The following is a 27,453-nucleotide window of genomic DNA, read 5'->3' as shown; positions in this document are numbered from 1 at the left end:
CCTAGACTCTCAGAAACTGCTGTTTCAGTGTTGATGTTCTGACTGTGGAAACACTCCTTTTGACTTGCACACTTTTAATTTAAAAATATTTAAGAGAACCATAGTTCTGGTTGTTGTATATATTTTTCTAAAAGCTGAATAAAGCTCTCTATGAATGTGAACAAATGGATCTACTGCCCGATTTAAGTTTGAGGTTGAAACCAACTGGCTTTTTCCTGGAAGACAACTCTAGGGAATTTGGAAGCGATTTCCCTTTATTTTCTTTTAAGCAAGAAATCCTGGGATTGTATAACTTAACTCAAATTCTGTCTGTGTTGCTAAATATTATCATTGAAAACATTTTCCACAGTTGTTTCACTGTTTTAGCAGTGTCTGGCTTGGTTCTGAATTCATAGCACTTCACTAGTTGATTGTTAAGCCTGTGATCAGTTGGTCATGGTTGAAATACCTCTGTGTTTCACTGTTGGGCTGTGGCAGTGGCTCAGTTGAGTGAAGTGCTTGCTGTGCAGACGCTAACACCTGAGGTCACTCCACAGCGGCCATGTAAAATAGTGAGCATGGCGGCACGCACATGCAGTCTCACCACTGTGGAGGCGCACACCAGATCCCGGGGATTCACCACTGTGGAGGCGCACACCAGATCCCGGGGATTCACCACTGTGGAGGCACACACCAGATCCCGGGGATTCGCTGGCTCAGTGGCTCAGTGGTGGTTCAGTGCGGAGCTGTCCCATAAAATATGTCCCAGTGTCTCCAGGAATGGTCCATTGGTTAAGAGGCCCTGAGTTGCCAGCACCCACATCAGGCAGCTCAGCACTGCCTGTAACTCCAGCTCCAGAGCTTTGGGATGCTTCTGACCTTGAGCGCTCACAAACATAATTTCTTATTAAGAGAATAATGATAGAGGAAGACACTTAACGTCAACCTCTGGCTCACACAGTGACACAAAATAACAATAGTCAAATAATATGAGTATTGATTCCTAATTAGATGTGCTTTGAATTAACTTAAAGTTTTACACCAGGGAGCTAGGTAAAGGATCTGAGTTCAACCCCCAGAACCCACGTGGTGGAAGAGAGCCAAGTGCCACAAGTTGTCCGCTAACTTCCATAGTGGTGGCACGCATGGGCTGTGCATATATACTCAAACAAGATGTAAAAATTTAATTTCAATTTTGGTTTTCTGAGACAGGACTTTAATATATAGCTGTAGGTAACCTAAAACTCTGTAGAGCAGACTGGCCTTGAGCTTGCAACACTTCTGCCTGTCCAGTGCTAGGTTTCTAAGTACCTCCAGGTTTTTAAATTTTTTCATTTTTATTTTTGATATGGTGGTCTCACATAGCTAATGGCCTTGAACTTCAGACGCCATTTTGTAAGTGTTGCTAGTGTTATGTCTGATCTATGCCGTATTGGGGCTCACACCCAGGGCTTACACATGTTAGGCAAGTACTCTGCTAACTAGCCTACATCCCCAGCTCCCCTCCCCAGGCACATGTGGTCCAGACCTCAAACTGTCTGATCTTCCTGCTTCAGTCTCAGGTGCTGGGATTACAGTATGTCCTGCTACTGCCAACTTTCAGGGTTTTGTTTTGTTTTGTTATGTTTTTTAAATTAAAAATCCAAGCTGTCTTTCCTCACTACCAACCTACCTCTTCCCTAAAACCAACTAGCCAGTTGCTTATATACTCTCCCCAGATGGGTGTACACTAGTGAGAAATGCTTGCCACTGCACATTTAAAAACAAAACTATTGTATATACTGTTGTGAATCTTACATTTTATGGGACTGTATCTTTGTAGCTAGCTATACTGTGTAACAGCCTCTATGAGGAGATGGATTCTAGTACAGTTATTGAAAAATGAAATGAATGCACACATATATATGTAACATACATTTGGACATGACTTGAAGATGGCAAGGCTGTGCACTTTGGCGTCACTGAACTGTCATGACCTGGTAACTCCATATAAGGATGCCTGATTTCTCACAGCCACTCCAATGAACTTTTACTTTTCTGAGAAAGGGTCTCATGATGTTGCCGGGGCTGTTCAGTAAATTTTACTGTTGTTAAACTAACAGCAGGAAAATGGTGTTTTGCTAGTAGCTTATATTCAATTTGTTTTACTAATAAAGTTGTATATTCTCTGGCTTGTACTTTTTTATTTGTGCTTTTTTGATGGTGGTGGTGGTTTGTTTTTTGAAACAGGTTCTCCTTATGTAGGCTGGCCTGGAACTTGTTCTGTAGACCAGGCTGGCCTCTGCCTCCTAAGGTGTGCAACTGCTGGATGAGTTGAATATCCCTACTGTCAGCCATTTGTGTTTTCCTTTGCCTGTTCGCTGAAGAGCATTAGTACTTAGTAAGTATACTTTTGCGGTTGAAAATTGCAAATATTTGTCTTGAATATCTTTTTTTAAAAGATTTATTTATTTAATATGTACACCTGCAGGCCAGAAGAAGGCATCAGATCACATCATAGGTGGTTGTGAACCACCATGTGGTCGCTGGGAATTGAACTCATGACCTCTGGAAGAGCAGACAGTGCTCTTAACCGCTGAGCCATCTCTGCAGCCCCTGTCTTGAATATCTTATCTTTTAATGGCATTTTGCCAAACACATTTATAATCTTGGGAGGTTTTTTGTTTTATTTTTTGTGTTTTTGAGACAGGGTTTCTCTGTGTTACAGCCTTGGCTGTCCTAGACTCCCTTTGTAGACCAGGCTGGCCTCGAACTCAGAGATCCTCCTGCTTCTGCCTCCCTGAGTGCTGGGATTAAAGGTGTGTGCCACCACTAATCTTGTTTCTTGATTTGTCATTTTTTGTGTGATAGTCCCAACCCTCTGAACTTCAGCCTGTTCCCCACCAACTGAAATGGCACTCACAGACTTGAGTCAGTTTGCACTCTAGGATCTGACTTCCATGTGCCTAGGTCAGTTTAATTGCTATACTTGGATATTGATATTTTTATAACTGAAAGGAAAAATGAAATTTCTTTCATAGAATTTTCCTTTTTTTTTTTTTTTCTTGGTGGGAGTTGGCATGTTTTTCTATCTAAACTTGTATAGTTCTTGGATGGAACTACTTATCAATGTCAGATTTTGTTTTGTTTTGTTTTAAAGATTTGTTTGTTGTTGCTTGTAGTTCTGGCTGTCCTGGAATTCAATTTGTAGACCAGGCTGGCCTCAGGTTCACAGAGATCTGCCTGACTCTGTGCCTGCATGCTGGGATTAAAGGTATGTGTGTCACTCTGCCCAATTAAAGATTTGGTTTTTTGTGTGTATGGATGTTTCTTTTTTAAGATTTATTTATTTATTATGTATACAGTGCTCTGCCTGCATGTACACCTTCAGGTCAGAAGAGAGCATCAGATCTCATTATAGCTGGTAGTGACCCACCATGTGGTTGCTGGGAATTGAACTCAGGACCTCTGGAAGAGCAGACAGTGCTCTTAACCTCTGAGCCATCTCTCCAGCCCATGTTTGGGTGTTTTGTCAATGCAATATGCAGTATCCACAGAGGCCAGAAGAGGGCCCTGAATTTCCTGGAACTTGTTACCCGTTGTAGTGTCACATGTGGGTGTTGGGAACAGAACCTGGGCCCTCTGCAAAAGCAACAAGTGCTCTGAGCTGTCTCTCCAGACCCTTAAAGTTAGTTTTTAAATGACTTTGTGTATGAGTGCTTGCCTCCATATATGTATATATGTATGTGTGTGTGTGTGTATATATATATGCACATTCACATATATCTATACACACACACACACACACACACACACACACACACACACACACACACACACACACACATCTGGTGCCCAAGGAAATGAAGATGGTGTCATCCCTGAGAACTGCAGTAACAACTGCAGTAACATGGTCATGAGTTCTGGAAATTGAACACCAGGTCTCTGAGGAACAGCCGGTGCTTGTAACTGCTGAGCATCTCTTTAGTCTGAGGTCAGGTTTGTTTTGTTTGGCTTTTTGATACAGGCTTTCACTATGTAGCCCTGGCTGTCCTGGAACTTGCTTTGTAAACCAGGCTGGCCTTGAACTCAGAGATCTGCCTGTCTCTGCCTCCCAAGTGCTGAGATTAAAAGCATATGCCACCACCCCTGGCTTTAAAAAAAAAAAAAATTGAAACATGATCTGAATAATATGGGACTTAGCAGTAGCTTTTACTTGATAATTCTGAAGTTTTTAACCGATGGTTTCTCTGTGTAGCCTTGGCTGTCCTGGAACTCACTCTGTAGACCAGGCTGTTTTCAAATTTGGAGAGATCAGCCTGCCTCTGGTGGGATTAAAGGGGTGTGCAGCTAACTAGTTTTTGTTTGTTTGTTTTCTGAGACAGGGTCTCTCTGTGTAGCCTTAGCTGTCCTGGACTCGCTTTGTAGACCAGGCTGGCCTCGAACTCACAGAGTTCGCACCCCTGCCTCTGCCTCCCGAGTGCAACTGATTTTTTAAAAAACCCTTTTCTAACTCTTGTCTCACTGACTGGCTTATCTAGAATACCATAATTATGATGAGAGTAAACATACTTCTCAGTCTCAATTGAAGGATATGTCTACTGTTCAATTAGTTGTGATGCTGGGGTTTTATTCAACCAATAATTTGAAGAAATTCTGTATCAATTTTTATATAAAATCAGTATCCATTTAACCAGGTAAGGTTTATTTTTACTTTTATTGTGTACATGTATATATTTTCCTTCCCTTTTAGCCATGAAAAATAACATACTCAGTGTCATTTACTTTCTGTGACAATACCTAATCTCCTGCCAAATTTTCAGCATACTATTTTATTCTCAGCAGCCCTAATGTTGCAAGTTATCCTACATAACTGCAGTTTTGTACTCTGATCAACATATTTCTCTTACCCCTGGTAACCACCATTTTTATTTTCTATAGATTTATTACTATGTATGGTGTTCTGCCTGCATGAATACCTGCAGGCCAGAAGAGGGCATCAGTTCACATTATGGATGGTTGTTAGCCACTATGTGGATGCTGGGAATTGAACTCAGGGCCTCTGGAACAGCAGTCAGTGCCCTTAACCTCTGAGCCATCTCTCTAGCCCCACCATTTTTATTTATGCATTTGTTTTTTGGAGTTATTGCACTACAAGTACTGTCATATTTTTCTGTGTGCCAACGTTTTTTTTTTTAATGCTAAATAGCCCCCATGTGAGTGTGTGTGTTTATATACCACAAGTAGCCATGTTGATGAATGCTTTGACTGTCTCCAGATCTTGGATATTATGACTACTGCCTTACTTGAGTAAAGGAGTACAAAGTATCTTTCAGTTTTCTCTCTTTGGCATATGAGCAGAAGAGGGACTGCTGGATCCTACAGCAAATCCATCTTTATTTAACAACCAGTTTTCCATGGTGGCAGCATGTTATCTATTCTCACCAACCATGTATGAGGGTACCCTCTTTCCACCCACCTTAAGTACCTTTGATACTTACCATTTTAGCAAGTGAAAGATGTCTATATTCATTTGGACTCTTGATTTGCAGTCTTCTTAGTGGCATCAAACACCTGTTGGCATTTGGTACCTTTGGAGAATGGTCTGTCCAACTCCTTTACTTATTTTAAAATGAGGTTCTTTGTGGCAGGTTCTTACTTGGTTGGTTGCGTGGCTTCTCAGTTGACTTCCTTATATTTGGTAGTAATCCCTTGCCCGGGTATGTGTTTTGCAAATACTTTCTCCCAATCCACAGGCTCCCTTCTTGCTCTGTTTCCCTCACTGTGAAGGGGCTTTTCAGTAAGTAATCTTACCTACTGCCTGTGCTTTGACCACAAACCCATTATAAAGACCAAGGAGGTTCCCCCCGCGCCGCCCCCCCAGCTTTGTGTTTTATAGCTATACGGGTCTTATGTTTAGGCCTTTAGTTCATTTTTAGTTTTAAATACTTTGTGTCCATCTTTGTGTGTCTGCCTGTGCCCCTGCACATGCAGTGTCCATGGAGGTCAAGTGTGCTGAATGCCCTGGAACTGATGTTACAGATGGCCATGAGCTGCCATGTGAGACTGGGAATTGAACCCAGGTCCTCTGGAAGAGTAGCCAGCACTTAGCAGCAATTAAGCCATCTCTCCAGGCCCTTGAGTTGATACGCATACACATACACATTAGATGAAGGTCCAATTTCATTCTTTACCATGTAGATATTGCTGTAGTTTAGATCTGGAATATCCCAAACCCACATGTTAAAAGCTTGGTCCCAGCTGGGGGCTATGGAAGAAGCCCCAAGAGATGGTTGAATGTCATTAGGTATGTGCCCTTGAAGGGGGGGAACAGGGATCCCTCCTCTTCCCCACACCCCTTTTTCTGGAGGAGGGGGGAAAAGAGGGAGGCTTCTGGCCCTGAATTAAGTATTTTTGTTCCACCAGCCATTGCACTGAGATGGCTGCCTCTTCAAAGCCCAAAACACTGGGGTCAATGGGTCTTGTATTGAATTCTACAAGAGCTGCCTATTGAAATAACTCTTAAATTGTTTCAGGTTATTACAGTGGCAGCTAGTTACACAGATTTTTCTCATTACCACTACTGAACATAGAACCTCTCTCCATGTTGTGTCTTTTATGCCAGCATCAAGGTGTCTAATTATCATCACATTATAGATTTTAAAAATCGGGTACTATCATGCCTCAAGCTTTGCTATTTTTGTTCAGCGTTGCTTTGGCTGTTCAGGGTCTTCTGTGAGTTTTAGGATTATATCCTGTGTCTGTGTAAAGCGCCACTGGAATGCTGGCAGCGCTGCCTGTAACCCATATACTACTTTGGGTCCTAGGGACTTTTAACAGCATTCAGCCTATGAGCACGGGTTACCTCCACTGTTTTGAATTATCTTGAACTCCTGCCAGTGTCACTCACTTTCTTGGCTGAGATTATTCCTGGGCACGTTATATATTCAGCGCTGTTCTAAGAGGGACTTTGGGAGAAATGCTACTGTACTCATGTGTGCACGCTGCAGCTTTACTGATGACATACTGCAACAGGTTTCTTCCTGCGGCTGTATTCTTCAGGGGAACCACGTCATCTGCAACCATGACAATCTCAACTTCTTTCCATTCTGGATATTTTCTTTTTCTTGTCTAATGGCTCTGGCCAGGATTTCCAGTACTGAGTTGAATAAAAGTGGTGAGTGGGCGTCACTGTTCCTGAACTCAGGAAGCTTTCCATCTTCACCGCTGCATGCTGTATTTGTTGTGGCCTTTGTTATACATAGTCCAGGTTGTGTGAGCTATCTTCCATCCAATGAGAGCTTTTAATAAGAAAAGATCCTTAAGCTGGGCAGTGTTGGCGCACACCTTTAATCCCAGCACTCAGGAGGCAGAGGCAGGTGGATCACTGTGAGTTAGAGGCCAGCCTGGTCTACAAAGTGACTCTAGGACAGCCAAGGCTACAACAGAGAAAACCCTATTTCAAAAACAAACACACAAAAACCCATAAGCTTTCATTATTTTCCCTTTGCATATTTTCCTAACCTCCCTTCAGTTTGCTCAGTTCTGCTGTTGACACTGCTCTAGCCTTCATTTTATCAACCAGCCTTACAACTTCAGAATTGGTTTTCTAGGGTTGGCCTGCCTGGATTAACTGAGGTCAATCCAGTGCTAGGATGGGCTTGGAGCATGTTACTTGATACACTGGCTAGCCATGTGTCTGAAGCCTCACACAATGGAGGCCAAGTGATGGTGGAGGTGATCCAGAACCCTGATCCACTATGACCTTGAGGTGGGCCTGAGTCCTATAGCAATCAGCCTGATTAAGCCATAAATTAGTCATAGGCCTGAAGGTTCAGGCCATGGGTACTCTCCTATATTGTGAGGAATGAGGACCTGCTGAGTGCTGGCTTTGTGGTCCAAAGCAAAGGCCAGTGCTCATTTCCCAGTTCTCCCTGTGAGTTTTTCTCTCTCTACACAGACTAAGGTTAATGGAGGTACATTATAAAGCTGTTTTCCTCTTTACTGTTTTATGTTGGCTACATGGGATGCTAAGCTGTGGTTTCCTTAGCTCTTGTGAAACATTTTTGCGTGTGGAGAGTTAATCAAATTGAGGTGTCTGTGGAAGGAAGGTGAGAGCTGGAAAGTGCTATGACATCATCATCTACATTGCAGCTTTTCTTTAGTAGTCCATTCTTCCTTTTTTTTCTTTTTTTAAAGATTTATTTATTTATTTATTGAGCATACAGTGCTCTGCCTGCTTGTACCCCTGAAGGCCAGAAGAGGACACCAGATCTCAGCATGGATGGTTGTGAGCCACCATGTGGTTGCTGGGAATTGAACTCAGGACCTCTGGAAGAGCAGTCAGTGCTCTTAACTGCTGAGCCATCTCTCCAGCTCCTTCCTTCCTTGTTAATTCAGTATTGTAATTCTTTTTTTCTCCACTTATTATGTATATGGTGTTCTGTCTGCATGTGCACATACATGCCAGAAGAGGACACCAGATCTCAGCATGGATGGTTGTGAGCCACCATGTGGTTGCTGGGAATTGAACTCAGGACCTTTGGAAGAACAGCCAGTGTTCTTAACTTCTGTGCCACCTCTCCAGCCCTGTAATTCTTCTTTTTAATCTAAGGCATGGCCATCCTTACTGAGACTAAACTGAGTTAAGTTCTTCCCACATGGGCTCTGTTACAGCTGTGCCAACCCACGTGAGGGCTTCTCCTTTCAAAGGGCAAACATATCCCAGTATATAATGTTAAGGACATATTCCTTGTCAGTTTCGGTAACTTGTACCTGACTTGTTAACAGCTCATATATGTTAACAGTTACCAGAGCCACCCAATTAAATGAGGGTATTAACAAATGTTTAATTGACAGAGTACACCCCTGATGGATATCTTACTGAATTACACTAAAGTATCTGATAGTTCATTCCCTGAAGAGAGCACAGAGCATCATTTCAACCCCCAAGTGGTAGTGATCATGCTGCAGTCGATGGGCTACAGCAACACGTCTTACCTAGATGGCACAAGTCACACCTCACGCAGCCTAGCTCACCTCTCCCCCATCGTCTAGGGCTGTACTGTCTGGCATGTTCACCACAGCTAACTGTGGCACCCCAGCATGCAAACCAGTGCTCTGAGGGGTTTAGACATGTAAAACACCACATTCTAAAGATTTAGTACAAAGAAAAATACTTTTATTACATTTTGATTTAAAATATTTGGGTCTGAAGTATATTAATATTTATTTTAAACTATTTTAATGTAATTACTAAACCTTAAAAATTAAGCAGCTCTCATATTCCCTGGAAGGAGTTGGCTTCCTTCCCTCCTTAAGAAGTTTGTGTTCACTTTTCATCCTTCTTTCCTTTTGCTCCCATGTCTGCAACAGCTAAGACCACTCAGTGGTTGCACCTATGTCTGGCAGCCTGAGCAATGGGAGCAGACCAGTCTCCGGGGACCTGCAGGCACTATCAGACCAGTCTCGCAACAAGTGGATTCATGAGCTGGTGTGCTGGTGTCACAGACTCCCTTCTCTCTTTAGTACTTAATGCTCTGAGAGCACAGTTGACATTTTCTTCCTGCAACTATTTGGGGACAACAGCACCATGATGCCAGTTTAGTGTTAGCATTTATTTTAAAAATACACAAAATATAATTTTATTTTTTTACATCAAAGAGTGATAACCTTGCTTACACACTGGTTCCACACTTACCTGGTTCAGTTTGCACCTTTATGGTAACATTAGGAGAAGATGCAGTTGAGCTAATGTTTTGCTACGGTTCCTGTAAACAGCTGAGACCGCTACAGAAAGCGGGCTGTTGTAAAAGGGAAAGGGGCCTCAGAAACCCAACAGTAAAATATTCAATTTGGTCTTAATAAAATTGGCAGAAGTCTTAGCAGAGAGAAACTCTAAGACTAATTATTGGCTTCTAGGCAATTTAAATATTAAAAACCTTAAGGTTCTTTTCATCTTGTAAACATAACTAACTTTGTTGGCATCATTTAAAAAAGGAAAATATTAAACCATGATTTTCATAATCCTGCCCATGTCAGTATACACTCTCTTTATTATGAGAATGAAACCAAATAAGCAAAATACATCAGGAATTTCAAATTGTACTTCAAAGAAGGCCCGGTTGGTCTCTGCTGGGAGCGCTCTCACTTACGCTGGCCCTGCCACTGGCCAAGTATGAGCCCCTCTGTCCTCTGGGCCAGGGAGCACCACAGGCCACGAGGTGGGCAGATCCTCTTGCTCTGTCTTGAAGCAAGTCGAGGCTACTTCTGGCTCTGCCATCCTTCCCTGGGCTTGGATTCGTTGAGCTAGTGGTTTGCTACTATTGTCAAGATTGCACTGTTCCCTTAAGGTACCACATGCCACCATAGCTTACACAACAGTCCTAGGAATTAAGAAAACATGTTAAGGGCAGATTTTAGCAGGAAAGATAGCTATTGCTATCACAATCTGATTAATGAATAGAATACAAATAGCAAATCAAAAGCTGATAAGTATTCTGCTATGTAGCCACTTTGTCCCTAAAGAGTTTTGAGCCACCATTCCTCAGGGATATTTTAAGAGGCATTATAAATATAGATGTGCTTTACAAACAGAAAATAAATGCTTTTCAAGTTGACCAAGACAAGAGGACTTAATAAGGCACACCCACTTACATGACTAAGATAATAGCAAACATGTCAGTGGCTTGCCGGGTTCCATGTCTACAAATATACCACAGTTCAGAAAAGCATTCCAAGTATTTTCACTTCTTTTGTTCTTGTTGTTTTCCAAGACAGGGTTTCTCTGTGTAGCCTTGGCTGTCCTGGACTTGCTTTGTAGACCAGGCTGGCCTCGAACTCACAGAGATCTTCCTGCCTCTGCCTCCCAAGTGCTGAGATTAAAGGCATGCGCCACCATGCCCAGCTCGTATTTTCACATTTAAGCAAATGTGAACCTTTTTTTTTTCTTTTCTTTTTTTTTTGATTTTTCGAAGTTTCTTTGTATAACCATGGCTATTCTGGAACTCACGCTGTAGATTAGGCTGGTTTCAAACTCGAGAGCTACCTACCTCTGCCTCCTGAATGCTAAGATTAAAAGTGTGCGCCACTACTGCCGGGCAGTACTTCCTTTTAAATTAAAAAAAGGATTATACTGCAAGTGGTACAGGATTCACAGGCACAGGATTCTCGTCTACACCTGTCTTCTACTAGATGAAGATGATGCAACCCAACACAAGCTCTGCTGTGTAAAATGGTTCCCTCTCTTGCCCGTGTACCAACGCTAGTCCTGAGCAGTTGATGATGCATCAGACTGGTGGGGACTGGGGTAGAGCTGTCCTGACTTTCTGTGCACAGAACAGGAATAAAGGCACCAGACACAAGTCCTTATTCCACACACAAGTGTCCTTAAAAAGGCAGGTCAGAGGCCAAGCCTAGATGCTCCGGGGAGGTCATGTGCACAGTGAACGTACCTTTAGCACTTTATCCACCTCCTGTTTGCTTAGGTCTTCTCCACATTCTTGAGTCATCCGAGCCTGGATCATATTCCGGCGTACTCGGTAGTTTTTGGAAAATATTTCAAGCAAAACCTGTCGATGCTTTAAGAAAGAAAATGTTAATATGAAAAACAGTATCCCAAATGTGAATTATCCCCAAACAAAAGACCCAAAATGATGGCCCCAGCTCCACCATGCAGTATCTAACCAAAAGCCTGTGGCTCAACACTTCTGATTAAAGATCAGCAACTCTGGCCCATTTGTCACTGTTTCAGGGTGAACAGTTTGGACTTTTAAGAATTAATTGGCACTTCTGCTAAAACAGTAAATTTTAATCTTCGGGGTCCAGGCAAGTTCATGATTTAAAGACACCCGAACCTCGGCCCCCAGGGCTGCACTGTACAAACACCGGAGAGGATCACAAGACAAAATAACCATTAAGTCCAGGTCTGAGACAGCTAATAAAACACCTTCTATCCTGCTGTTGGGAGCCACAGAGATATGTAATCTGCACGTGGCTTGCAAGCCTGGCTGGCATCTCTATCCCATGGAAGCTCTTCAGAAACCTCATAGTGGGGCCACCACGCTCCTGGAAACCGTCATCTTTTCTTTCTTTTTTTTTTTTAATTTTTCTTTCCGAGACAGGGTTTCCCTGTGTAGCCTTGGCTGTCCTGGACTCGCTTTGTAGACCAGGCTAGCTTCAAACTCAAAGCAATCGCCTGCCTCTGCCTACCAAGTGCTGGGATTAAAGGCGTGTGACACCACCACGTGGCTCCAGTCATCTTTTCAAAGGTGATACTGTTCTACTGCAGCAGACCCCCAAGTTCAGGTTCAAGCCACTGGCACATTCTGCCTGTCTTGCAGGGTGTGGAGTGGTTTACTACAGTGGGCAGCTCCTAAAGGCCTCAACCTTACAGGACTCCCACTCTTGAGAAAGAGAAGATGGCGAGAGGAAAAACAGAAAGGCACCTCACCTGATCACTCATGTCTCCAGACTCCCAGAGGGCAAATACCTTCTGCTCATCAGGGGAAGCAGCAGTCTGTGGGGGAAACTGGCCCAAGTATGAGTTGGTCATTTCTCTGTCTTATGGACCTGCTGCCCTTCCCACGTCACCCCATCTGGCCTGCAGCCCAGTCCTAGGAAAGTGTGGTCCAAGCTTAGTTCCTTCTACTCACTGTCTCTGGTTAGGAGAGACTGGATGCCAGGGCAACAAGAGGTATTGGGGACGGCATTACAGTAATGCTGCCCTGTGCTGTCTGCCTGGGCTCATGCTCTAAGCTCTCCCCTTCCTCATCGGTCCTTAGGGCCTCCGTTTGGCTGTTTCTCACAAAGACAGCATAAGGTGTGTGGCAACAGCAACATGTTGGCAGACTCCCAAGCCTTTAATGCCACTTGCTTCAGGGTTAACCAGAAGCAGATGACAGTCCTGGTACCTGGAAAGGAGGTCAGGGAAGAAGCCAGCATTGTGCGCCCCAGTCTCTCCATCCTACACGAGGATCCTATAGCACATGAAGCCTGATACAGGAATTGGTATGATCTTACCTGAGGGGTCACCCAACTCATCTGCCAAAAGGATAAGCAAATCCAGAGCTGTTCACTGTCTACAACTACTTAGCCCATAGTAGCAAACCCTGAGTCAAACCTGAGTCTATACGTCTACTTGCTCTCCCTAAGCCCCATGTCCTTTGTGTGAAAAACTAGAAGGCAGGATGATCCAGGGCCCTTTATTCTTGGATATGCTATGAATATGGTCCCTGGGTCAAACTGCCTCCAGAGGCCAGCACTTCCAAGAGGAAGGACATGGCCAGAGCAGCTTCTGGGGTGGGCAGGGAAAAGCAGCACATCCACAGCAGGTTCCGCACCTCCATCCATGCGGACGGCCCAGGCAATCTCACTACCACCAGGCTGGTGCCCTTCTCTTGCCCAGTACACAGAAAAGTAGGCCTGCAGAAAATGGCCCCACTTGGGGTGGCCAGAGACCCACTCCCAGCACCTTCTAAAGCAGATCTCAGCAAGGAAGCTCTCCCAGAAGAGATCACAGGGGCTGTTCCTGACACACAGAGGCGAGGGCCTCGGCCTAAGCACCATCCTCGGCCACAGGCACTTGTGAGCCTGGCACATGGCAATACTCCCTATTTGTAAGTCAGCACAGCCACCCCACCAACATCCTTACTACATTTGTCTCCTGGGATGGCATGGGCAGAGCCAGGCACTCCTTTCCAACCGAAGGAACAGTTTCCTACCCCACTATGGCGCCCACGCCATGGGCAGGAGAGAACTGAAGTAGAGGCAGCTCATTTTACCACCGCCATGCCTAGTGCCTGAAATGTGTGTGCAGAGGCCAGAGCTTATGTGGTCAACTGGCCTGCAAGCCAAGGAAGCCATAGCTTCTCCATGTGGAGAAATGCTTCACTGATCTCTGTGAAAGGAGGACAGAGGCTCCAGACTGAGGTTCGCATTCCAGCTAGCTGTACCAGTCATGTCCTACGGACTACGCAACAACTAGCTAAAGGACTTGTGTTCACTGAGCCCCTGACAGCGGCTAGAGCCCTTACACATCTTCCTTTCCTGTGGTAGAAAACCCACACATCCACTTCAGATGAGGACAGGGAGCCTGAGAGCTGACCCAGCACACTGAACGCCCTGTCCTCATGCAGCTTCACGGCCACGGTCAGACACAGCCGCCAAGACAGACAGCTGTGGCCAAGGCACGGGTTTCTCCCCGTGCTTCTTGATTCCTGAGAAGGTGCAAACTGCCCAGCTGCCCTCCTGAAGGGCTCTGAGTGACCTTGTTTGCCTCCTGGCAGACACAGGCTTTACTTACAGGCACCAGTATCTGCCTGCAGCCAGCGGCCAGCACTGTATCCTGTAGCATTCGGTCCGAGATGCCGCTGAAGAGTGTGTGGCCCGGGGGCAAGCCTGCCAGGTGCAGATTGAAGAGGCGCTTGAGTTCGCTCAGTGTGAGTACAAACTGTCTCTGAAAGGTGGCTTCCACGAAAGCTTTCAGTTCCCGGGCCACTGGGCTGCTGGCACAGCCTGGAACTGGGTGCCCGTTTACGCTGTCCCCGCCCACTGCCCGTCCAGCAGGCAGCCCATTGGCCAACTTGGTGCTGAGGCAACTGCTGGGTGCAGTGTCCATGGGCTCCTCCTCGTCAGCCTCCAGCTCATCCCTCTCTGCTTCCTCCTCACTCAGAGGCTCCTCCTTGATCTGCATGCTGGGCAGGGTGGTGGCTGGCCGCACCTGCTCCTTCCGACGCTGCAGCTCGCGCTCCAGGAAGGCGTGGTTCTGCTGGGCCTTGGCTTTGGCTGTTTGGACCAGCTGTTCCCCAGAGACCAGACCAGCAGGCCCTGTGTAGACAGGCAGTATGGTTCAGAAGGGCACAAGTCCCAGGCAGACAAAGCATGGAGACAGAGAGCAGGGGACACCAGAAGACGGCTCCTGAAGCAAGGAACCACGTGCTGTCTTCCACCCTTCCTTGCTCAGGTAGAACTTTGTTACCTAATACTGAGGGAAGAAATCAAACTGGGCACAGAATTACAGAGCCCTGCTCCTATCACACTACCTGCTGATCCAAAAAGTCTCAGAATCCACTCTGCCCTGAAGGACACAGTACAATCCTGGAGGGGGAGGGGGGCGGTAGGAGTAAAAAGCTGTCCTGCTGAACAAGCGTTAGGCTGACTTGGTGGTGGGGTGGAGGGAGAAGGGAAGACAGCACAGACAGTGAGCTTTGAGAACAACATGGCTGTTTTCTGGTTCTGATCCCAAAAAAAGGTCCCTTCTGGGCCAGTGACCACGTTGGGAGCCTACCCAGCCTGAAGCCACACACACCTGATTGTCCATCCGGCTTCTTTGGCATGGTTTCTTTTACGAGATTATAGACTTTTTCTAATCTGAAAAAGAGAATAAACCCTTTAAACTCTAACCTACATGTTGTACTTCCTGCCCCTAAGGAACAAGGCCCCAAGCCCAGGACACTGGTCACCAAAACACCGTGTACACAAGGTTTTGCCAGGCCTTCTCCCCTGCAAGCCCTCTGAGCACACAAGTCCCTGGCCAGAGCCCAGGGCCAGTGTCAAGAGAGCAGCCGTCCTGTCTTTCTTGCTAGACTATGTGCCTTTCTCCCTCCTCTCGAGCCCCTCAGAACACAGCAGCTCTGACAAGCAGGGGGTGTGGCTGCATCAGCTCTGTGCTAAGAGGGCTTGGGGACATTTAGCAGTCATCATCTTTGTGGAAAGCAGTGTACACATTCCCACCCATGTGTCCCTCGTTGCCCAGATGCACTCCAACTGTGTTGCTCCTAGGGAGCAGGTCCAGGGCCGCCTCCTATACCCCTTCATACCACTCCATAAGCCCTTACTTGGCCTGGATGCCCGACCACAGCATATGCTGCCTCTGGACCACATCAGGGTGTTTCTTGATAAACTCCAGGTCGTAAGGCAGTAAGAACTCCCATCCTTTGTTGATCCTCACTACAGCCATGTGCTCCAGAAAGTCCTTCACATCCTCGGCGCAGAGCTGGTGGGGGAGGAGTGTGAGCCATCGCCAGCTTCAAGCCCCTCCTGTAGCGAGCCCTTAGGGCCATGAAGAACAGCACTTACTTTGGTCACTGCCGCCACCTCCTTCCTTATCACCCATCGGCTCTGTGTGAACTTCCACATCTGAGAGAAAAAAGCATCATGTTCTAGGGGGCCTTGGCAAAGAATCTGGGCAGCAGAACAAAATGGGGCTCCTGCCCTACTCTTTTAGGAGGTGCCTTGGGTAGCCTTTTTCACTTAAGCCACTTTCAGCCTTTAGAGATGTGCTCTTTCCTCCAGGATGGTTGGGCCACCTTATTCCATCAAAACAAAATGTTCAATGGACAGGGTCTTGTACATCCCAGGACCACCTAAAAGTGTCATGAGGATTCAGCAACAGGGTGCTGCCCCATGCATGGCAACATTCCTCTGTGGCAGCTGCTGGTAGCTGTCATGGCTTCCCAGAGGCGTAGGCTCCCTACAGCCCTCTCAGTCAGTGCCTCATCAGCTGTCATGTCTCTGACCTACCTCACAGGAGTACTCGGGAGAGGGGCGAGTGACTGAGAACCAAGATAGAATGACTGGTTGTCTATACTAACGTATTTAACACAGACCTTGCAGGCTCCAATGCAAGTGTATGTGCTTACCTAGAGAAGCAGCCAAAAGCAAGGGGCACCTGTGCGTGAGTGAATGAGGCCTGGTGGGAGCAACACTCTGTGCCCAGATCAAACAGAATACTGAGGGTCCTCAGCACCAACTTCCCTCAAAGCTAACAATATCTAGTCAGAAGAGCAAATGTAGCTGTCCTCAGACACTGTAAAGGCTGGTCCCCCACGAGCCTGTGCAGAACACAAGGGCTATCGTCAACAGCGCTAAGCAGCCACATTTCAGCAAATTCAAAGTATAAATGCCTAGGGTTAGAGGGCAGTACAGAATCCAGAGACGTAAGCTCTGGATACAAACAGGGCAGCGTGAGAGGAAGGAGGGATGAGCTACCTAGCTCTGACATCACAAAGTCTAGAGACGTAACAAGGAAGTGCCAGACTATGGTAAAAGGGAACTATTGGTTCCATCCAAATGCACATATGCACATACACACATGTAGACAAAAGTCATACACATAAGTCTAAAAATAAATAAATAAGCAGAAAAGCAGCCAGGCAGAGGTAGTACACGCCTTTAATCCCAGCACTCAAGGCAGAGGCAGGCCAGCCCTGGTCTACAAAGTAAGACCAAAAAAAAAAAAAAAAAAAACAAACAAACAAAAAAAAAACAAAAAAAAAAAAACTCAAAGTACGTGTTGGACAGGGCTATGGACCCAATGCTGCCAATCCAATCACTCATGACAACTGAAAACATAATTTATGGCAAAATCCTGATTTAAGCTAACTCTGCAACCATGGTGAGCTTCGTAATACACTACTCAACCACATGAACCCCACACACTGAATAACTGGAGCCCTCTGGAATGCTGCAGGGTCTCATCAGCTCAACATGCCCAGAGGAGAAAAGAACACTGAGCAGAGCCCCACAGTGAGGCCTGCTCACAATGACCTCCCTACTTGGTTCTATCCCCTCCCCGTGGCCAGAGCCTAGGTACTTACGACAAAGTCTCGGCCCCTGCAGAGCACCTCAGCAGGCATGCCACTGTGAGGGCTGGATGAATCCTTGGGATACAGGATGTCACTGACAAATCAAGCAGAGGCAGCTGGTCAGTCCCTGTCTGTAGTCCCACCACCACCACATTCTACATTAGAAGCCCAGAGCTCATAGTCCCAGCCAGTCCAGTCCCATCCTTTCACAGACATCAGGCCTGAGTCTGCAGCCCTCCTCCCAGGCCCAGGAACTCACCATGTCACATACTGACCCAGCCCGAAAAAGGAGCTAGGAGCTCAAAGACAAGTACGCTTGGGACCTCACGGAGCCACGGCCTCTTGAGAAGACTCTGTCTCACAGGTCAAATATGTGTGGCTTTAAGAGGAACTAGTGCCAAAGCAAGCTGCAAGGTCTTCCCTGCTGCCTGCCTGCCCTGGAGCATCAAAGAACAGAGGCTGTGCCAGGGCCCAAAGAGCTTTAGGGAAAGCCCGGAGGCACATGAGCAGGCCAGGCCCCTACACAACTCCCACCCTACCTCCAGCCACAGCCCAGGCCAGCTGCCATGGCCCCTCTGCTGGAGGTCCTCCCCTCATACCAGCCAGTACCGAGCAACTCAAGCTCCAAGGTTAAACTCTGTGGACACAGACCTGGCAGTGTTCTTGGCTGCCACACAGAGATAGAACCCACTGTGAACTGAACCTAGTCAGGCACATGCTGTGGGCCCCTGTGCTTTGAGGACAGAGAGGGACATTGAATGGAGTAATACACTGAACACACCAAAAAAGACATATTTGAATCAAAGTATGGTTGTTGTTTTTTTGTTTTGTTTTAATCTCATATAGATGCAAAGATAGACCTGGCTTAACATCCTTAACATCCAAGAGAAGGCTTACAGAAACCCTTGCCATGTGTAGGACACCGAAGCTGAGATAAGCCATACCTCAACAGCTAGGCTTTCCAAGGACAAAAACAGTACAGACTGAGGCCAGGCAGATTCAGAGTCCACGTTCAAACCCTTGTGAGGTACAAGTCCTGGGCTGGCTTCTCTTGGTCAGTGTCTTGAGGTGTGTGTGATACAACAGCCCCTCCTGGCTTCTATTTGCTCACAGTGTAAATACAAATAGTACCCACCACCACATTTAACGAGCAATGCGCCATGGTAAAACTCTTCCATAAAGAAAACTAGGTAGAGCTGGGTGTGGTGACACACACCTTTAATCCCAGCACTCAGGGAGGTAGAGGCAAGTGGATCACTGTGAGCTCCAGCCCAGGACAGCCAAGGCTTCAGAGAAACCCTCTAATTGCCCTCCCCACCCCCCACCCCACCCCCGCGCGCGCACACACACACACACACACACACACACAAAGAAAAGAAAAGAAAAGAAAAGAAAAAGAAAAAAGAAAACAAGAAAGAGAACTAGGTACTCCAACATCAAGGTGTATTTACTGGGAAAGGACACCACCGTGTGGCAGTAAGAGGGATACACTTACAACCAGGTTGGCAACAAGTAAGGTAATGAAATGTTTTGAATTTTAGAACTATCCACATTTTATACTATTCGCTTCACACTACATTCTTCAAAGCCTTTGTTAACGTTTTTACTATAACACCATTTCATTCTAATTAAAGTATGCATTTACAAGGATTGGCTTGTGTATTCCAGACATCATGCTGAGAGCTAGGAACTAATGGGGTTAACAGAACAGACTATCTCTACTCCCTTGAACTGATGGTCTGATGAAGAACCGGAGGAGAAAGGAAGCTACTGAAAACATCCATAAAGTCAGGACCTAAAAACCCCAACAGGTAATGTAAAAAGAAAACTACACTTAAGACTTTTTTTTTTTTTTTGGTTTTTCGAGACAGGGTTTCTCTGTGTAGCCTTGGCCATCCTGGACTCACTTTGTAGACCAGGCTGGCCTCGAACTCACAGCGATCCGCCTGCCTCTGCCTTCCGAGTGCTGGGATTAAAGGCGTGCGCCACCACGCCCGGCTCTCACTTAAGACTTTCTAATGCAACAGTGGAAAAGCCAAAACAAGGAAAACTGCTTCAAAGCAACCAAAGGCAAACAAAGATCACCATCAAGGAACAAGAATTAGGCTGATGTGGACTTTTCAGGCCGGGAGGTGGCTCACAGGCCAAAGCACATGTGCTGCACAAGCATGCGGCCACAATTTCGGTCCTTAGATCCTACATAAACAGCCAGGCAGGAAGCCAGAAAGATGGCTCAGCAGTTAAGGGCATGAACTGTTCCAGCAGAGGCCCTGAGTTTGTCTCCCAGCATCCACAGCAGGTGGCTGTTGTATAGCCATCTCTAACTCGCAACTCCAGAGCAATCTGACTCCTCTCACCTCCAAGGGCATCTGCACTCACCTACAGTGCCCACGTAACGACACACACACACACATAACCTACAGTGCCCACGTAACGACACACACACACATAATACACCTATAATCTCAGCACCTGGGAGGCAGACAGAAGAGCCCCATGGCTGGCAAACCAAGATGGGATAAGTCCAGGCTCAGCAACAGGATCCTGTTCAATAAAATAAAGTGAGCAGGGCCTGGTGGCATACACCTTTAATCCCAGCACTCGGGAGGCAGAAGCAGGTAGATCGCTGTGAGTTCGAGGTCAGCCTGGCCTATAAAACGAATCCAGGACAGCCAGAGCTACACAGAGAAACCCTGTCTCAAAAAAAAAATCAAAAAAATAAAATAAAATTGAATTAAATTAAAATTTAAAAATGTATAAAATAAAGTGAAGAGCAATTGAGAAAGACACAACATCAACATTGTTTGGGCCTTCACATACACACATACACACATACACACATACACATGAACATACATACATGTATGTGTACATCACATACACAAAGAATCCATCAATGCACAAAGAGAATAATCATGAACTTAGAAACTAAGGAAAACTGTTGTCTTTCCCAGATGTACGCTGGGATCAAAGTATGATACAAAAGGCAGACATGTGGAACTGGTGAGTTGACTCAGTGGCTAAGAGCACTGACTGCTCTTCCAGAGGACAGGGATTCAATTCCCAGCACCCACATGGCAGCTCATAATTGTCTGTAACTCCAGGATCCAACACCCTCACACTTACATACAGACAAAACACCAATGTACCAATAAAAGAAAAAATTTAAAACCTATATATATGTATGTATACATATATATATGGCAGACATGTGAGTAAGCCTAAGAACACTAACTGGATAAAGTCTTGTGGGCCTGAAAATATAGACACAATTAAAATATACACGAGAGATGAGAATAGCTAAAACACTCTAAGATTTTGAGCTGTCTATGAAGAGAGTGAAAAGCAACTGATGTGCAGCTAAACTGTCACAGGTGCTGTAGGGAGCCAATAGAGTCAAGAGACAACGCCCAAATTAGTGTGTGTGTCTGTCCCTGTCCCCTCCTCACTAATTACTAATATGAAAAAATGCAAACAGAGTCCTGGAAACATAAACCGCAACTAGGCAAAACAATACCAATAATGTCATTCAATTTATAGACTCCCAGACAGCTTACCTTTTTACCACCCAGTTCCCTTGGACTAACATCGCCACCTTCTGGATGCCACGAAGAACAGCCACGGAGTCCACGGAGGGGCCCAGGAGGCTCATGAGATTGGCAAAAGGCATGACTTTCACTGAGGTGGATAGACAAAGGGCACAACTCACTGGCCAAGTGACAAGAGACTTGACCCCTTCCATCTTCCTCAAAATGTTTGTAGAGCATAAGTTCCCAGCCCCCATAACTCATAGGAGTGTGAGTAGTAACGATGGTGCCAACAGTATCACAGTCGATGGCAGACTGTATGCCAGGCCTGTGCCTCTCAAAGAACAAATGTGAGGATCTGTATGGAAAACTAAGGGGTACAGACAAGATCTTGTCACTACTAGGCCCAGAAAGAGTTGAAAATCCCCCCACATTCAGTTGGTTAGAAAAAGCAGAGCCAAGATTTAACCCCAGGCCAGTTAACCTCAGGGAGCCCAGGGCAGCCTGGAGGGAAGGTCCCGTCTGGAGCCATCTACAGAAGCCTAGACAGGCAGAGGGTCCTGCTGTATCGGGTCTAAGACTTCTCAGAGGAGCCCAGAGCTTGGGACTCAGCCCCCAAAAGCTCCAAGAGAAAAAGGAAACAGGAGCTAGTCCTTAACATATGGAGCCCAGTAAGGCACCAAGACAGAATCCTACTTCACACTCCATGTAAGGCTGTGCTCAGGCCCATCAGTGTCCAGGAACCCACACTAGTCTTCTACAGACAGACCGAAGCTCATGCTACCCTGCCTGGGTTCCTACGGGAGAAGAGCTCATCGGAAGGGCCAGTCACACCTGGGTGACTTGGCACAGTGGCGCATTACGGATCTGCCCAGACAAGAATGGAGCTGCCAAGCTGGGCGACTCTGGGGGGGGCAGGGGCTCTGGTGGCAGAAATCAGGACTCACCGTTCTTCATCAAGACCTTAATCTGATCAGCCAGGGGCAATGTGCGCAGCTGCGCCATGGACAGGACATTGCTGGGAGCCACAGGCTTGTCCCTGTTAGAAGCACGTTGAGTAGTTAGAGGAAGCCAGTGGGAGACAGTGGAGGGGGTGGGGCACAACAGCCCTTTACTCACTTCTCCTCCTCCGGGCTGGGTGGCATGAGCATCATGAGGTATTCACTGTAAGAGGTAGGCGTGCAGGGGTGTCAGAGGCTCTGTGGACTCTGCCTCACCCCTGCATGTAAGCCAGAGCACAGCCAGGTTGAAAGCTGGACCGGTGTAAGCAAACACCCAGTCCCCCTACTCCCAACAGTCCCCAGCTCCTAGACAGCAGCCTCACAGAACATGAGGCTCACCTATGCCACGTCACCCTCCTGGAACGTCTCCAGGAGCAGTGTCTGCATCCCTCCTTCACCCTGCCTACACAGAGAAGGGGCCACAGTCCCAAAGGTGCCTTTCCCACCTGGGTGACTTGACGAGCTCCGTGTTCTCCACCCCGCTGGATCCCTGGCACAGCAGGTACTGGCGCTCATGCTCTGAGCGGCTATCCTGTGAGGAAAAGGCAGCCTAGATCACCTCCCACTCCAGCCACTCATTGCCCTGCTCCAAGGCCAGCCACAGGCCCATATGCAGCACCCGGAGCACAGCACTCACAAAGCCTCTGCAATGTGGTCTCTATCACCAATCCCCTGGCTTTAGGACCCCAGCTCTCATGATCTGTCTGTAGTGCAGAAACACCAGCAAGGACTGAAAGTGAGCTAGCACTCCCCAAGCACCTGCCGTGCACCAGGCTCTGTACCATGCTCATTCACAGAGTAACTAGCTCTACACAGCTCTAACTATTCCTGTTTCACAGGCAAGAAAACTGAGACTAACAAGGAAAAGGCATCTTTCCAAGGTCATCCAGGAAGAAGCTGTAGAGGATCTGCAAGTCTGACCCTGAACCTAAGGCTCTCTCGATACTAATCTCTTCCTGGAAAGTTTAGTTGGACTTTCCCCCAAAGATTGGGAAGACCTAGTCAGGGACCGGAACACTAATGTCCAATTGCTTTCCTTGCTGAGTGTAGTGTCAGGTTGCAAAGCCCTGGAAACCAAATATATTAAAACTGCCCTGGCCAGGCGGACAGCAACCTGAGAGTATGTAACAGACAGCATTCTCCAGGACAACCCCAGATGAAGTGTCTAGCTTGCAGTCAGCATGCATGGTGCATGAAAACCACTAACCAAACACCAGCCCCACTGCACACACAGCTTCAGGGACCAAACCCTAAACTGGAACAGTGGATCTCTGCTTCCCTTGCTCTATGACATCTGCTACGTGACATGTGGACACGATGCAAGCTGCCTACAGGACTTCACACTCTCTACGGCATGCAAAGTGGCCATGCACACTGTGAAGCTGAAGGTGAGACAAGCAGCTTCCAGGCATTGAGGATCTTCCCCGGGTCCTGACCCGCTCACCCTCCCAGGCTCACCCTCCCCCAGGTCCTGCCCCGGCTCACCCTCCCCCGGGGTCCCACCCCAGCTCACCCTCACACCATAGTAGTGCAGGTGGACCCACGGTTCCTCTGCATGCTTCTTCTGCAGGAACTCATAGGACTGCACACGGCGCTGGCGGGCTTGCTCAGACTCTGGTCTGGAGAACCGCACCTGTTAAGAGGTGAAAGGTCACACCCTCGGGTCTGTGGCCCCTACACATCTTGCCAGACCATAGATCCCTCCCCCCCACCAGCTTTGCTATTGAAATTCAGTCTGTAATCTGCCAATGAGAGCTGGGAATGGTGTTTTCTTCCTTCTGTCTGCTCTGGCTAAGGCTTTATGAGTAGGCCACACAGGTGCCAGGGCAAACCTTTCTGAAGAGGGTACAGGAGGTTTTAAAGACTACCCAACAAGCTGATGAGAATAGGACAAACCTCCGAAGCCTGAACTCTCTGGCACATCACTTCAGAAGACAGTCCACCAGGATGTGCAAAGTCTAATCATTTCTCTGACAGCTGCAAGATTATTGTAAACTTAATACACATAAACAGAAGGGACCTCATACATCCTGAGTGGAGGCCTAACAGTCGAAATCTTCCAAAATCAAACTTATTAGCACAGTAACCACTCTTTGGCACCCATTAAAAAGGCAGAATCACACAGGTAATCAACATGAGACTCTGTGAGCCTGTGTGACTTCACTGGGGCTCGTGGGCTACACCTTCCTGTTTCCAGACAACTGCCACACCCCAGGATCCCAGCTGTTACACAGAACAACAGGAGTCAGGCTGGGCAGGGGTAGACTTCTCCCTCTAAGCAGCAGGTGAGGAGGTTCGAGAACTCCGCATCTGTTATTCCCAAGGCTGGGGAATCTGTTCCGCTCAGACCCTGCACCCCCCGCTGTCTCCTGCCAGCCATGCTGCTCCCACTTTCCAGGGCCAGAGCTCACCGTGATCTGCTTAATGTCTTCTTCCGCCTCGTCCTGAGAGGAATCCCCTGCTGCAAAGCAAGCTGTCAGTACAGCCTCTACTGGAACTGCTCATTCTGCCCCAACACAACCCTCCCTCAGGAAGGCCGAGCAAGGGGCTGTGGTCTCAAATGGGGCAGTTTAAACCTCAGGTGCTGTCTGGCAACCTGTGGAGACATGTTTTGGTTGTCCCAAAGGTGGGGATAGGGGTCTGGGGTGCCAGTAAGCATCCCACAGTCTGACCTTTTTCGCATGCCCAAGTCGGCCCACCCAGACCACAGACTGTCAGCAGGCTCACCCTCATTGGCTGCCTCCCTCTCTCGGTGCTTGGCATCTGCTTTATCCAGGTAGGAGAAGCTGGGCCGAAGCTGCAGGATGCCATGTAAAGGCGTCAAGTGGAGCTCACCTGGCAAAGGAAGAAGGGCTTGAACATGCCTCTGTGAGCCAAAGCAGATATATCTAACTTGCTCAAAGGAATCACCAAGTCCCCCAAGGCCTACATCTATGGCTAAACCACCATCCTACTCCAGCCCCAAATCTAGCCTCTTCAGGAGCACCAACTAGGCTATTTCCAACTAGGCAAAATGAGAACACCCCAGAGCAAGAGCTCAAAGGCACTTCCTGGAGATTGACCTCCCCTCCACTCCCCAGCACTCATGCCCCTCCCTGCCCAGTCAGGTCTCCTCTCCTCTCCCCTTCTGCTCCCTCTATGCACCATGAACAACTCAGTACTTTCCCCTGGGCCTCTGCCACACTGCTGTTGCCAGAGCCCTACCAAAGTCCATTAGAGGACAATCTGGTCTCTATGATCTGTCTCTGGCTGCAAGAATCACAGCTTCCAGGGCTGGAGACATGGATCAGTAGTTAAGAGCACTTGTTGCTCTTGAAGGAGACTCAAGTGATTGATTCCCAGTACCCACAGGGCAACTCAGAACCATCCATAACTCCAATTCCAGGGGATCCAAGACCCTCCTCTGGCAACGGGCATGCACACAATGCACACATACACACGCAGACACAACAGTCACACATAAATCTTAAAAAAAAAAATAAAATAAAATAAAAATAAAAGCAAAAAAACAGCCAGGCAGTGGCAGTGCACACCTTTAATTCCAGCACTTGGGAGGCAGGAGCAGGCAGATCTCTGTGAGTTTGAGGTCAGCGTGGTCTATAGTGACATCCAGGACGATACAGAGAAACCTTGTCTTGAAAAGTAGCAGGGGACTGGGGGGAGATCCAGCCCAGAGACATGGCTCAGTATAAGACGTAACAGCTATGGGACATGATTCTTTTTTTTTCTGAGACAGGATTTCACTACGTAGTTTTGGATGTTCTAGAATTTAACAAGCAATCCAGGCTGGCCTCAAATTTGCAGAGGTCCATTTGCCTCTGCCTCCCAAGGGCTGGAAATAAAGGTGAGCATTTGTGACACAATTTGAACGTGTCTCCTCTGTACTTAGAGCCAAGCCCAAATGCTGCATGAACCTTAAGTACCCTGAGCATCTGGCAGGTGTGTTGAGTGGGCTCTGACACACTGACATTCACCCACCTGAAGCTCACAACTCCATACAGGTTAAGAGTCTCAGAATTGTGGCCACTATGCCACTCTCAATTTTGGCACATTTTCAGCACTCCAGAAAGAGCCTGTCACTCACTCCCCATACATATCACCCTTCCTCTCTACCCATGGGGACTACTCAGCTCCATGCATCTACAGACTTGCTTACTCTGCAACTCATAAAGTGAGACCATGTAGCATGATGGTTAGTTCTGTCAACCTGACAGCCTGGAAAAGGAGTCTCAGTGAGGGACTGTCTAGATTAAGTTAGCCCAGAGCATGTCTGTGGGCCACTGTTGATTGTGGGTGGGACGACTCCATGGGCGGGCCCTGGACTAGAGTGGAAAAGCAAGCACTAGCACATACTAGCGCGCGCGCGCGCGCGCGCACGCACACACACACACACACACACACACGCATTTGCTCTCCTCTTCATATAAAGTGATTACTTCTGCTGCTTTGACCTCCCATGATGGTCCATAACCTGGAACTGTCTTTTCTCTCTAAATTGCTTTGGTCAAAGTGTTTTATCAAAGCGATAGGAAAGAAAGCTAAAGCATGAGGTATGCAATCTTTTTTTTTTTTTTTTTTTTTTTTTTTGAGACAGGGTCTCTCCACATATCCTGACTGTCCTGGAATTCCTATGTAGAGCAGGCTGGCCTAGAACTTAAGAGATCCAACTTCATCTGCCTCCAAAGCACTGGAATTAAAGGTGTGCTTAGATTAAAGGCTGGACGCAGTCTTCTGAGCCGGGTTTCTTCCATGGGGGTGTAAGGTTCGTCCATGTGGAAGCACACACACCCTCCACATGACCGTGAGGTTGTTAGTGGACATGCCACACTTTGCTTATGCGTCACTCGATGAGCTTTGGGTTGCTCCCATTCTCTAGCTCTCGTGAAAACAGCCCTAAGAACATCTGTGTGCAAGGTTTACGTGGACATATTTTCATTTGTCCTCAGCGGATGCTGCCTTAAAAGGACAAACTTCTGCCACCTGTGTTACGCTATACTGCATATGTGTTCCCAGGAGCAAACAGACTTGAAGCTCCAGCTCTGTCAGGCTGGAAGTGCCTGGCAAAGTCCTCTTCATAGTGCTTTGACTCCAGGGTCATTTCCATGCTGCTATGATCCTGCTTAATTCAGTGTTCAGCACAAAGCTGGGGAGACCCAGCCTGGGTGACATCTCCAGGCCCAGCCCACCCTGTGCTCTCCCCAGGGGACAGCCAGCCCCAGGTACCTTGCCTGTAGAGTGCGGCTGCATAACGGGCTGTGTTGCTGGTGGTCTGGGAGGAACAGAAGGTCTGCTTGTCCATCAGCTTCCTGGGAACACAAGGAGAACTAGTGTCAGAGACTAGGATGCTCCAGGGAAGCTGACCGACCCCATTCCACCGCAGCA

General features: G+C 47.2%; 1 protein-coding gene across 2 annotated transcripts in view; it reads right to left on the bottom strand.

Annotated features, from left to right (window-relative positions):
• Positions 1-9,769: 9,769 nt before the first annotated feature.
• The window catches only part of Polr3e (RNA polymerase III subunit E), a 28,144-nt gene continuing 10,460 nt past the window's right edge, over positions 9,770-27,453 (bottom strand). The window contains exons 6-21 of one of the 2 annotated variants that reach the window (XM_051145155.1): positions 27,295-27,377; positions 24,799-24,906; positions 24,483-24,529; positions 23,585-23,704; positions 22,518-22,603; positions 22,190-22,234; positions 22,018-22,109; positions 21,101-21,221; positions 17,556-17,637; positions 16,036-16,095; positions 15,795-15,952; positions 15,266-15,327; positions 14,261-14,784; positions 12,410-12,487; positions 11,412-11,537; positions 9,770-10,343 (exon numbers count right to left, since the gene is read on the bottom strand). In XM_051145155.1, coding sequence (XP_051001112.1) covers positions 10,287-10,343; positions 11,412-11,537; positions 12,410-12,487; positions 14,261-14,784; positions 15,266-15,327; positions 15,795-15,952; positions 16,036-16,095; positions 17,556-17,637; positions 21,101-21,221; positions 22,018-22,109; positions 22,190-22,234; positions 22,518-22,603; positions 23,585-23,704; positions 24,483-24,529; positions 24,799-24,906; positions 27,295-27,377 — 1,849 coding nt within the window. In that variant the 3' untranslated portion in view covers positions 9,770-10,286. Of the gene's footprint in view, positions 10,344-11,411; positions 11,538-12,409; positions 12,488-14,260; positions 14,785-15,265; positions 15,328-15,794; positions 15,953-16,035; positions 16,096-17,555; positions 17,638-21,100; positions 21,222-22,017; positions 22,110-22,189; positions 22,235-22,517; positions 22,604-23,584; positions 23,705-24,482; positions 24,533-24,798; positions 24,907-27,294; positions 27,378-27,453 lie in introns of both variants that reach the window. The other variant, XM_051145154.1, reaches the window with a different exon arrangement.

Source organism: Acomys russatus, chromosome 5 (assembly GCF_903995435.1).
Source record: "Acomys russatus chromosome 5, mAcoRus1.1, whole genome shotgun sequence".
In the NCBI taxonomy this organism is placed as follows: domain Eukaryota; kingdom Metazoa; phylum Chordata; class Mammalia; order Rodentia; family Muridae; genus Acomys; species Acomys russatus.
This window is presented reverse-complemented; position numbering and strand designations above follow the sequence as displayed.